This window comes from Limtongia smithiae (assembly GCF_038497785.1).
Source record: "Limtongia smithiae strain NRRL Y-17922 unplaced genomic scaffold V1518scaffold_8, whole genome shotgun sequence".
In the NCBI taxonomy this organism is placed as follows: Eukaryota; Fungi; Ascomycota; class Lipomycetes; order Lipomycetales; family Lipomycetaceae; genus Limtongia; species Limtongia smithiae.
In genome coordinates this window covers 125,832-135,747 of record NW_027117629.1, presented here as the reverse complement: position 1 = coordinate 135,747, position 9,916 = coordinate 125,832, and the positions used below count along the sequence as shown (strand labels likewise).

The 9,916-nt window shown below is 62.6% G+C and overlaps 3 protein-coding genes across 3 annotated transcripts; 2 read left to right on the top strand and 1 right to left on the bottom strand.

Moving 5' to 3' along the window:
• Positions 1 to 1,392: 1,392 nt before the first annotated feature.
• V1518DRAFT_308701 (major facilitator superfamily domain-containing protein) lies at positions 1,393 to 3,352 on the top strand. The gene has a single exon (XM_066901114.1). It carries the CDS (start codon positions 1,472 to 1,474, stop codon positions 3,092 to 3,094), a length of 1,623 nt encoding a protein of 540 aa, XP_066758672.1. The 5' UTR covers positions 1,393 to 1,471; the 3' UTR covers positions 3,095 to 3,352.
• Positions 3,353 to 6,090: 2,738 nt separating this feature from the next.
• Positions 6,091 to 8,960, top strand: V1518DRAFT_418507 (uncharacterized protein). Its single transcript, XM_066904558.1, has one exon. It carries the CDS (start codon positions 6,205 to 6,207, stop codon positions 8,743 to 8,745), a length of 2,541 nt encoding a protein of 846 aa, XP_066758671.1. The 5' UTR covers positions 6,091 to 6,204; the 3' UTR covers positions 8,746 to 8,960.
• Positions 8,760 to 9,865, bottom strand: V1518DRAFT_418506 (thioredoxin-like protein). Its single transcript, XM_066904557.1, has one exon. It carries the CDS (start codon positions 9,738 to 9,740, stop codon positions 8,958 to 8,960), a length of 783 nt encoding a protein of 260 aa, XP_066758670.1. The 5' UTR covers positions 9,741 to 9,865; the 3' UTR covers positions 8,760 to 8,957.
• Positions 9,866 to 9,916: the final 51 nt, after the last annotated feature.

Sequence of the window (9,916 nt, the reverse complement as noted above, 5' to 3'; positions counted from 1 at the left end):
CCAGCGCAGCCCGGAGCGAGACCTAGTAGAAGCAGTCCTCGTAACAGTCGAACAACCGCTGCTGTGATCCCATGCTGATCCCTACCAGTCACGTCTGGACGACAGTTACATTGGTCGAGCTGGAGTCGTCTTCTAGCCGTTGCATCATTGAACCGCTAACGTGGAGGGAGAATCATGCGAGCTTGCGTGGGCGATGACTAAACTCCTAGGAGACTCAGAGCGGCCTATATTTAACATACGCGAGCGAAGTGCTTTTACAAGTATAAAGAACTGTGTATGGCTAAAGACTGCGAAGGGCTGCACAGACTACAGGCATCTGCCTCGTATGCTGCTCTAGTGCGAGTTCAAACTAGTCATGACGACAGTGTGATGGCGTTGTTATGTCATTGGTGCAGACAGTCGGCCTGATATCTCGAATGCGACGTGCATTTCTACGTGAAGTCGGCGACAACGACTGCCTACCGAACACCTGGCGAGAAAGTCTGCGTTGCTTCATGAGCATTCGACCCATGAACAAAACATTGTCATCCGCGCGCCGCATGTCTTGCCACGAGAGTGCAAGTATACATTGAGCTGGAGGGAGCACCGACATTTACCGGGTCTAGACGTTACGGATACGAGCAGTGTCGGTCTTTTCGCGAACGCGTCGACAGTCGCGCCGGTCGCATTGAAGTATCAGGAATCATTCGCGATTTCCGTCAACACTAACCCATTCATAGTTGATCGTCGAACAGGCCGGCCCGAATAGCGTGGTATACAGACAAAACGCGCAGATGGGTATACACTTGCAAAGTATGCTTCGCGAGCCCTGTCGACGGTGCGGGCATGTGGGCGGCAGCAGGTGTATATAAGTTACATGCGTACAAAGCACTGGCCTGATTGTTGGAAGACAAAGGCGCTGTTAACGGAGATAACTACACACGTTCGACTCATTGCGCTGCAGTCGTCCCGAGGTTCACAGGTTCTCTACCGACGACAATTGACAACTAGAATCCTGTTACGCGAAAACTATCGAAATTATTAATTTGTGGATCTGCGTCGAAATGGGCAGCCCAGATAGGTATCTGCTCTTGCGCGCACTTCCCGCAGGCGACGTAGAGCAGAAGAGCGAACAAGCAGCACGGATATTTAAACTCAGGAGTCAGGGAAACCGCGCAGCAAACCTAGGAAAAGCCAGCGCCACTGAGCTTTGCTTCATACAACGGAGCCGCGTCGGCACTCCCGATGTCGTAAATCCGGCCCTGATACGGGAAAGCCCTTGTGGAGTCGGGCGTCCGCGGCGCGGTCGCCTCGTAGCGGCAGGCATGCAATAGCCCATATGAGCGCGCGTGAGTCCTGTCTGTGACTGATTTGCGCCGTGAACGAGGAACGAGCGAGCACACAGAGAGAATAGCGAAGTACGCAGCTGAGCTTGGCAGTACGTTATAAACGACGATATTAGAAGGCCAGAAGCGACTGAAGCGACAGCGATATGGCCGCAGACCGTGACCTCACAGCGGCAGACGCGTATCCGTTGTACGATCAGGCAATCACGATAAACACAGACAGCAAGCCGCCGTCGCTAGTCGAAGAGCTGAAGAACGGCGCGATAAGCACAGTCAAGTCCGCCTCCGAGAGCAGTTCTCTGGCAGACGAAGATGTGGAGAAGGCTGTAGGCCTGACGCTAAAAGTCGAGGACGACGGGGAGAAACACGACGAGAACCTCGTGACGTGGGACGGGCCTGACGATCCTAAGAATCCGATGAACTTTTCGCAGGCGAAAAAGTATGGAATTCTGCTTACGCTTGCAACTTTGTCGTTCATCGTTCCACTCGCGTCGTCAATGCTTGCGCCCGGTGTGCCCGAAATGATGGAGGACCTACACAGCACAAGCTCGCTTCTATCGTCGCTAGTGATATCCATCTACGTCCTGGGCTTCGGCGTCGGTCCGCTCGTGATCGCACCGCTGTCAGAGCTGTACGGCCGCTCGTTCATCTACAAAGCCTCCACCGCGGTCTTCGCCGCGCTCACCATCGTCTCGGGCGAAATCAACAGCATGACCGGCATGATGATCCTGCGCTTTATCTGCGGCTTCATCGGGTCCACGAGTCTCGCCCTCGGCAAGGGGTCGGTCGCCGATCTGATTCCGCAGCGCGAGCGCGGCAAGATGCTCGCGATATACACACTCGGCCCGGTGCTGGGTCCGGCCGTCGGTCCTGTGATCGGCGGATTCATCGCGGCTGTGTCGTGGCGGTGGGTGTTCCGCATACTTGGGATTGCGTCGGGGATCATGTGCATCTGCTGCATTGCGTTTCTCCCAGAATCTTACGGGCCGCATTTGCTGCGGCAAAAGGCGCGGCGGCTGCGGAAAGAGACTGGGAATGCGCAGCTGTACAGCATATACGAGGACCGGGTATCGAGTCCGTCACGTCTGTTCATGCGGAACATTATCCGACCGATGAAGCTGCTCTTCGGCGCTCCGAACGTGCTGCTGCTGTCGATATACATTGCCGTGTCGTACGGACAGATGTATCTGCTATTCACCACGTTCACGGACGTGTACGAGCAGCAGTACGGGTTCAGCACGAGCACAGTCGGCCTAGCCTACCTCGGTCTCGGTGTCGGCAACGTCGCGGGCTTGCTCATGGTCATCCTCTTCTCCGATAAAATCCTCCTCTACCTGACCTCGCAATCCGCCGACGACGAGATGAAGCCCGAGTTCCGCCTGCCGCTCTTGCTCATCCTGTCGCCGCTGCACGTCATCGGCATGCTTATCTACGGCTGGACGGTATATTACAAAGTACACTGGATCGTGCCCATTCTCAGCAACGTGATCCTCGGCGCGGGTCTCTTCACTTCGCTCAACGTGACGACGTCATACCTCGTCGACGCGTACACGATCTACGCGGCGTCCGCCACGTCGGCCTCGGTGATCCTGCGCAGCATCGGCGGCGCATTCCTCCCGCTTGCTGGCGGCCCGATGTACGACTGCCTTGGGTACGGCTGGGGAAACACGCTGCTTGCATTTATTATGGTGGCGCTGATTCCGCTCGCGTGGATTATGTACTTCAAGGGCGAGATGCTGCGCACGCGGTTTGCCGTGAAGCTGGACTGAGCGCCTCCTTTCGTCGCCTGTTCTGTTCTGCATCGGTGTTTGTAAGGTGCTTATTTGGGGATTCTGTTTTTGCATGGCCTTTGCATGGTAGCTCTTGCAGGTAGGACGCAGGTAGACACTGCTGTTCCAAGAGATCGTTGTACACACCGCTCTGCTGCTAGTCTAGCCCCGCTCCTGCGTCTTGATCGCCGCAGCAGTCGCTCATTTGAACGCCGACGACGGCCCATCGGGCTAGGGCACGCCGCCGAAGAGCTCAGGGGTGCCTCGCTTCCCCCTCTGCGGGGGCTAAGGTTTAAACACTGCGCGTTCGGCGTCACCACGAGTGCGCTTTGGCCGTCACGCGCATGATCCCGACGCGGAGCAGGAACGTGCGTGTGACGAACGCTTCACACGCGATCACGTTCATGCCACACGGCCGGCTGTTCTCGGCACGACGCGGGACGGCGACGCCGGCATGACATCATGAAAACGACCCTGCGGGTGGCGATATTTTAATTTTCGGGCCTCGGCGGTGCGCGAGTCGCGAGAGAACGACAGGGAGAGACGGCCGTGGACAACAAAAAAAATAGCACGCCCGGATGATTTGCCACACTCGGAGCGGCTGAATGGGTTTGTCTGCGCGGGGCTGCGCGAGAAATAGGAGGTCCCGTGCAGCTTGCACCAGGATAAGCGCAGCCGGCCGTCGGACCAGCGGGACTTCAGACCAGCGCGGCGCGCGCATGCTTCCGCTGGGAGGTTACGTGTAAGCTACGGCGGGTATGGTACTTTGTGCGTACATGCAGGCGACGCGGCGGCGACGAGGCGGCGACGGTGGAGTTCGGGCGGCGTCGCATTTCGCGCGACACAATGGGGACCAGGCGAGGCCCTGGAGGGCGGCGCGCAGGCGGCGCGCAGCCAGCGCGCCAGCGCGGGATATGAGCCGCGAGGGGCGGCGGCGGACGACATTGCCCGTCGCCGCTGCGGCACGGCTCATGCGGAGTCGGGCATCGCGCAGCCTCTGGTCCACCGCTCCACGACACCGTGCCAGCGCGCTCGGCCCAAGGCTCGCCTTCGGCAGGCAGCTCAGGCGCGGCCCTCCGCAGACTGCCGAGGCGCTGGCGGGTGCGCGACTCGCCCAGCAGGAAGTACGAGGTGTACGGCCGGCGCCTTCGCGTCTTCTGCTGCTGGCCAGAGCTGGCGTACCGAGTTCCGAGGCGTGCGCGGAAAGACGTCCAGACAAGACGGCGCGCGCTCGCTGCGCCGCGGCACGTGCCGGGCGCTGCCGCCCGCTGAGCCCCGGCCCTGGAGGGAGCGCCGAAGGGCATCGGGGGGACGAGGAGCGAGATGAGATGCGTCCCCCCCGGAAAAATTCTGGATCAGGCAGTGGTGCGGCCAGAAGCGGCAGGCAGGCTGGGCGAGCCACCGCGCCCAAGCGCGGCCGGCGCGGTGCCGGAGAAGAGGTCGTGCAGATTTCCGGTGGAGACGTCCAGGAGCGGCAGCGCAGGCTGCGGAGCGCCGCGATGGACAGGACTGTCCGGGTGGACGGCGGCGACAACCACGGCCGTCGCCGCCTCGGCGACGGCGACAGGCGCAGCCGTCGGACTCGGAGATGGGGCACAGAGAGGGCCTGTTTCTGCGGCAGCGTCGCAGCGCCGCTGGCGTCTGCGTCGCCGCTGGCGAAGGAGGGGCCCGGCGCGTGCAGCGCGTGAGGGCCCCGGGATCGCAGCGGCGGCGAGTCGCGTCGTCGGCGATTGCGGCGCCGCCCTGCGCAGACAGCGCGCGCGTGCTCGCGCTCCCTCTTCGGCGAAGCGCCGTCGTCGGTCTGCAGGCAGACGGCAGGCGACAGTCGTCGCGATCGGCGGCCGGGCGCCAGCAGAGGGCCTGCAGGCGACGCGCGTGCAGCCGCGGGTCCGTCGCAGCTGCGTGTACTGGACGCGACGCGGAGACGTCCGCCTGTGCCGTGGGGAAGAAGGCGGATTAATCATACGCCGGCGCTTGGCCGCGCTGCGATCTGCCTCACGTGGACAGGCGGCCTGCCAGTCGCGGCAGCAGCGTTCTGGGCCCTCTGGGCCGCAGCAGCGCGCCGGCGACAGGCAGGGAGGCGCTGCACGGCGGGCTGGCTGGGGGAGCCAGGCGCGGGCGGCACGCGCAGGGCGGCAGCGAATGGCGAGGAGGAGCAAGCTGCTTATGGCGGCCGCGGCGCCGGACAGGCCAGCGCGGGGGAGGCGCGAGGGCAGGGTCCGGGGAGAAACGCGGAGCAGCGCGGACGGAGCGCGCTCGGCGCCCGCCGTGCGTGCGCAAGGGGCCCGTACCGCCATGCACCCGACGGCAGGTGCCGCGGCCGCGCGCCGGTCGGCACGCGGTTGCAGCGGCGGCAGCGATGCTGCCGCCGCTGCGCGCGGTGCGCGCGAGGAGCAGCTCGCTGCGCAGTTCGTGCTCCACGGGCAGCACGCTGGGCCGGGCGCGGGACGGGGAGGGCCGCCGGGGAGGGCGCTGGCCGCGCAGTTCTGGGGACGGCGGCGGACGTCGGGAGACGGGCCCACTCAGTCCGGGGCAGAGACGCACTTCGTCGAAGAGCTCACGCCGCCGCGCCTCGCGGGCGCTGAGGCAGCGCCCTGCACAATAATAACACCGCGCCCGCGCGCTCTCCTCTTCGCAGGTTCTCCTCCGCCCCGCGTCCTCGTCCGCCCCCCCGCGTCCCCGCCAGCGCCCCGAAAGCCTCCGCAGGCTCTGCCACCCGCTACCGCGCGCGCCGCCGTGCTCCCTCCCGCTGCTCCCGCTGTGTGCCCGCTCCCAGGAGCATGATCTCGACGCCCCTGCGTGTCTGACCGTGTTTCCCCCCTACCTGCCACTGTACGTTCCCTGTGCTCCCCTCGTCGTCCGTCGCGGCCTGCTGCGTCTCTACGCTGCTGCTGCTGCTGCTGCTGCTGCTGCTGCGTCGCCGTCCGCACTGCCCTGATCGCCGTCTCGTGCCACTGGCACATGCCTGCGGCTCTGCACTGTGCGCGCGCGCGCCGGGGTGATCTCGCCATGCTCCCGGCTTCGCGACCACGGCGCCGCTGCTGCGCTGCTGCGCTGCTGGCTTGCGCCAGCAGGAGATCTGCGCCTCTGACGGGTTCTGCCGACTGGAAATGGCTATTTGGTCCAGCGGCGCGCTCCTGTGCTACGTGTTTCTGCTGCTCGCAGCGGTCAGCGTGGCAAGACGCCGTGGGAACTCTAGTTCTGGCCATTTCCAGTCACGCTGCCCCAGCCCTGGCCCCCTTCCCAGCGCAGTGCCCCGCATTATTCGACCGCCGGCGCTGTGTTTATTTTCTTGCACACGCCATCGATCTCTCCACCACTCCCCGCTCTTATCGCCAGCGGCAATGATTTTCCACAAGCACCGGCGCAAGCACCGCAGCGGCCCAGCCGACAGCAGCAGATCAGAGCACGCGCACGACACGACTGCGGGGCCCCGCACATTTCTGCGTGCCGCCGCCGCGCACCTTGCTAACCGGTCTGCCTCCCTAGAACCAACACCAATGGCCTCCGTCGATCGCCGCCCGTTGTTCTCGGGCCGGACGTCTTTCGGCTCTGCGGCTCTTGCCAGCGACATGGCCGCGCCTTTCTCGTCTCCGCTCGCGTGCCGCGCGCGGCCCGTGTCCGACATCGTTCTTCCCTCGCCCGCCGCCGCTACTCCTATCCCGCCGCGGAGGCAGCCCTTCACCACGCACAGCTCTATGCTCAGCACCCCGGGCGATATTGAGTTTGACAGCTGGAGACGCTACATCGACGACGCCGCCGCCGACCCAGACACGGACCTGTTCGACCACCCGGAGCAGATGTCGGTGCTGGCCGACCAGTGGCTCGCGGAGCTGGACAACTACGACGGATCGCTAGAAGCGCTTACGTCGTCGTCGACCTCTTCCGCGTCCTCTGCCGTCTCGTCCGCATCCTCCTCGTCCGCGACCCCTGGCGGGTCCGCTGCCGCGTTCAAGTCCGAGCTCAGCGCCATCGAGACCTGGTTTTCGCGCGTGCTTACTGACGCCGAGCGCACCGCCACGCTCTACACGCTGCTGCAGAATGCCACGCCCGTGCAAAGCCGCTTCTTCATTAACATGCTCATGCACAAGGAGCGAAAGCGCATCGACTCCTCTGCCGCACCGCGTGCGTCCCAAGATTCTGAGAATCGCCTGAGAGGCTGCCTTCGAGGTGTGTCACTCCGCCAGGAGATGAGCGAGCGCGCGAGTTCGCTGGGGCTGACCTGCGACGACCTTGAGGAGGCGTTTGTTGCCGATGCGGACGAGTCGATTCTCGAGAGCCTGCGACGACGAAGCCAGGCCACTAGCAGCGCACCGTCGACGGACGGCACTCGTGCGATCTCTCCTATTGGCTCCGAGAAGTCCTGCGGACGGTCCCTCGAAGCCGAGCACCCGACTCCCCAGTCCGGTCTCTACGCGCAGCAGAAGCAGGCTTCGTTTTCCTCGCCAGTGACCAGCAGCTGGGCTAGCATGATGAACACGCCGGCTGCTGTTCCCGCTGCGTCGTCGCCTTTCGGTGTCGGATTCGGCAGCGCAGATGCACAGACTACGATCGCGAACGCCGAGATCGTTGCTAACGCCACCGCGATGAAGCTCGCGGCCTTGTCCACTGTCAACAACCGCATTCTTGTGGACACCGACATACACAAGTTGCGGAGGCGCAACCTACTGGAGAGGTCCGCCGCATCGTCTCCTTCGTTCGCTTCGCCGCTCGGTGGCATGATGTACAGCAACGAGAACGCCCAGTTCTCTCCCATGCCACCCCCTAGAGACTTTGGTAGCGGACTGCGCCAGTCTTCGCCTATGGAGGCAGCCGTTGGTTCGTCTCCTTTCAGCTCTGCTGCAATCCGGAGCCGGCGTGCTGCATTTCAGCAGAAGTTCGAAGCCTCTGGCTCTGCCGTAGCGGCGCCGCTGTTCAGCAGCCCGTCGGTCGCAGGCAGACACGGTACCTTTTCGCCTGTCACTCCGGCGGTGAAGTCAACATCGCAGTCGGCTCTGGCGTCCTCGCCTTTCGACATGCAGTTCGGCGGCATCCTGCCCGGTGCCGTCTCTCCCGCAGTCAGCTCGCCGTTGACCGACTGGTACAGTGCAAGCGGGTCCACGCCGGCCGCGAATCTTATGATCTTTGCTGCCGATGTGCAGAACTTGGCGTCGGGCTCTGAGAGCTCAGCCCAGTTCGGCAACAACAATGCCGCATCGTCGCAGGAGCAGCAGCGCAGCCGGGAGTCTGCCTCGCCGGCGCAGTCTACTACTAGCGTGTCTTCATCAAAGTCCACATCCACCACAAGCACAACCGCTTCGAGCACGGCGTCCGAGACGCAAAAGCGGGCAACCGCGGCTGCGGCAACGGCGTCTGGAGAACAGTCCCCGCAAAGGGATGCCGCAGCTGGTGTCCCCGAGGAGGCGCTTTTGAACGACATCTCGGCGTGGCTTCGATCGCTGCGTCTGCACAAGTACACGAGCAATTTGAAAAACATCACATGGCAAGAGCTGGTGTCGTTGTCGGAAGCAGAGCTTACCGAACGCGGAGTCACCGCCATGGGAGCGCGCAGGAAGATGCTCAAGGTGTTTGAGACGGTTCGTGAGGCGAAGGCCAAGGAGATCGAGGAGTACTTCAGGGATGTGAACGCCGCGGCTGGTTCCGAGGCATAGATGATATATAGTGTATTGTTCTTCTTTGCGAAATGGGTGTTACTCTGCCATGTGGGTTGTCATAACGGACTGGGTTCTTTTGTGTTGTTCCGCAGCGTAAAGCATTGGATATTATACAGGATGATTTTGTGACATTTTAGTTTTTGATTCGGATGCAAACCGCACAGGAGGCGTTGCATGTTTTACGTACAGAAGAATAGATTTGTTTTCGTTTACTTCTTGAGGATCTCCTCGGGGTATTTGGTGTAACGGAGGTACGGCTTGACGGCGCGGAACTCGCCAAACTTGGCCTTGGCAGCCTCGTCCGACACGGAAGGAGGGACGATGACGTCTTCGCCGGGGATCCAGTTGATAGGAGTGGTCACGCCGGCCTTGTCGCCGGTCTGGAGCGAGTCGAGCACACGGAGGATCTCGGCGGTGTTGCGCCCGGTAGAGGCGGGGTAGAGGAGCGAGAGACGGATCTTCTTGGCCGGGTCGATGATGTACACAGCGCGGATGGTGAAGGCGATGCCCTTCTTGTCGATGTTGGTGGTGTCCTGCGCGTCGACCATGTCATACAGGAACGCGACTTTGCGCTCCGGGTCGGCAATGATCGGGATCTCAAACGCCTTGCCGCCGGTTGCGACCTCCTCGATATCCTTCGCCCAGAGATGATGCGACGAGATATCGTTGGCGGAAAGCCCCAGAAGCTTGGTGTTCCGCTTGGTGAACTCAGGCTTGAGCACGGAGAACGCACCGAGCTCAGTCGTGCACACGGGGGTGAAGTCCGCGGGATGAGAGAACAGGATGGTCCACGAGTCGCCGATGAACTCGTGGAAATCGATCGGGCCGTCTGTCGTCTCGGCCTGGAAGTTGGGCGCGGTCGAGCCTAGGCGAAGCGAGGGCTTCTCGGTGAAGCGCGCGGCGGAGACTGAGAACGCGCGAGTGGACGCGAGCGACGCCACGGTGGGCGCCGCGCGGAATGTGCGAAGGGTGCGGGCGAAGACGGCGGCCATTGTTGTGAATGCGAGTGAAGAACAACGAGGGGGAACTATGCGGTTGTTCGTGAAGACGCCGAAGTCGCCGAAGTAAAGCGAAAAATGCGCGGACGGTTTGTAATCGCCACGTGACTGGAAGCACACTGCTTATACAAACCCCGCGCAGCTGACGCCGATATCGCTTCTCCTGAACT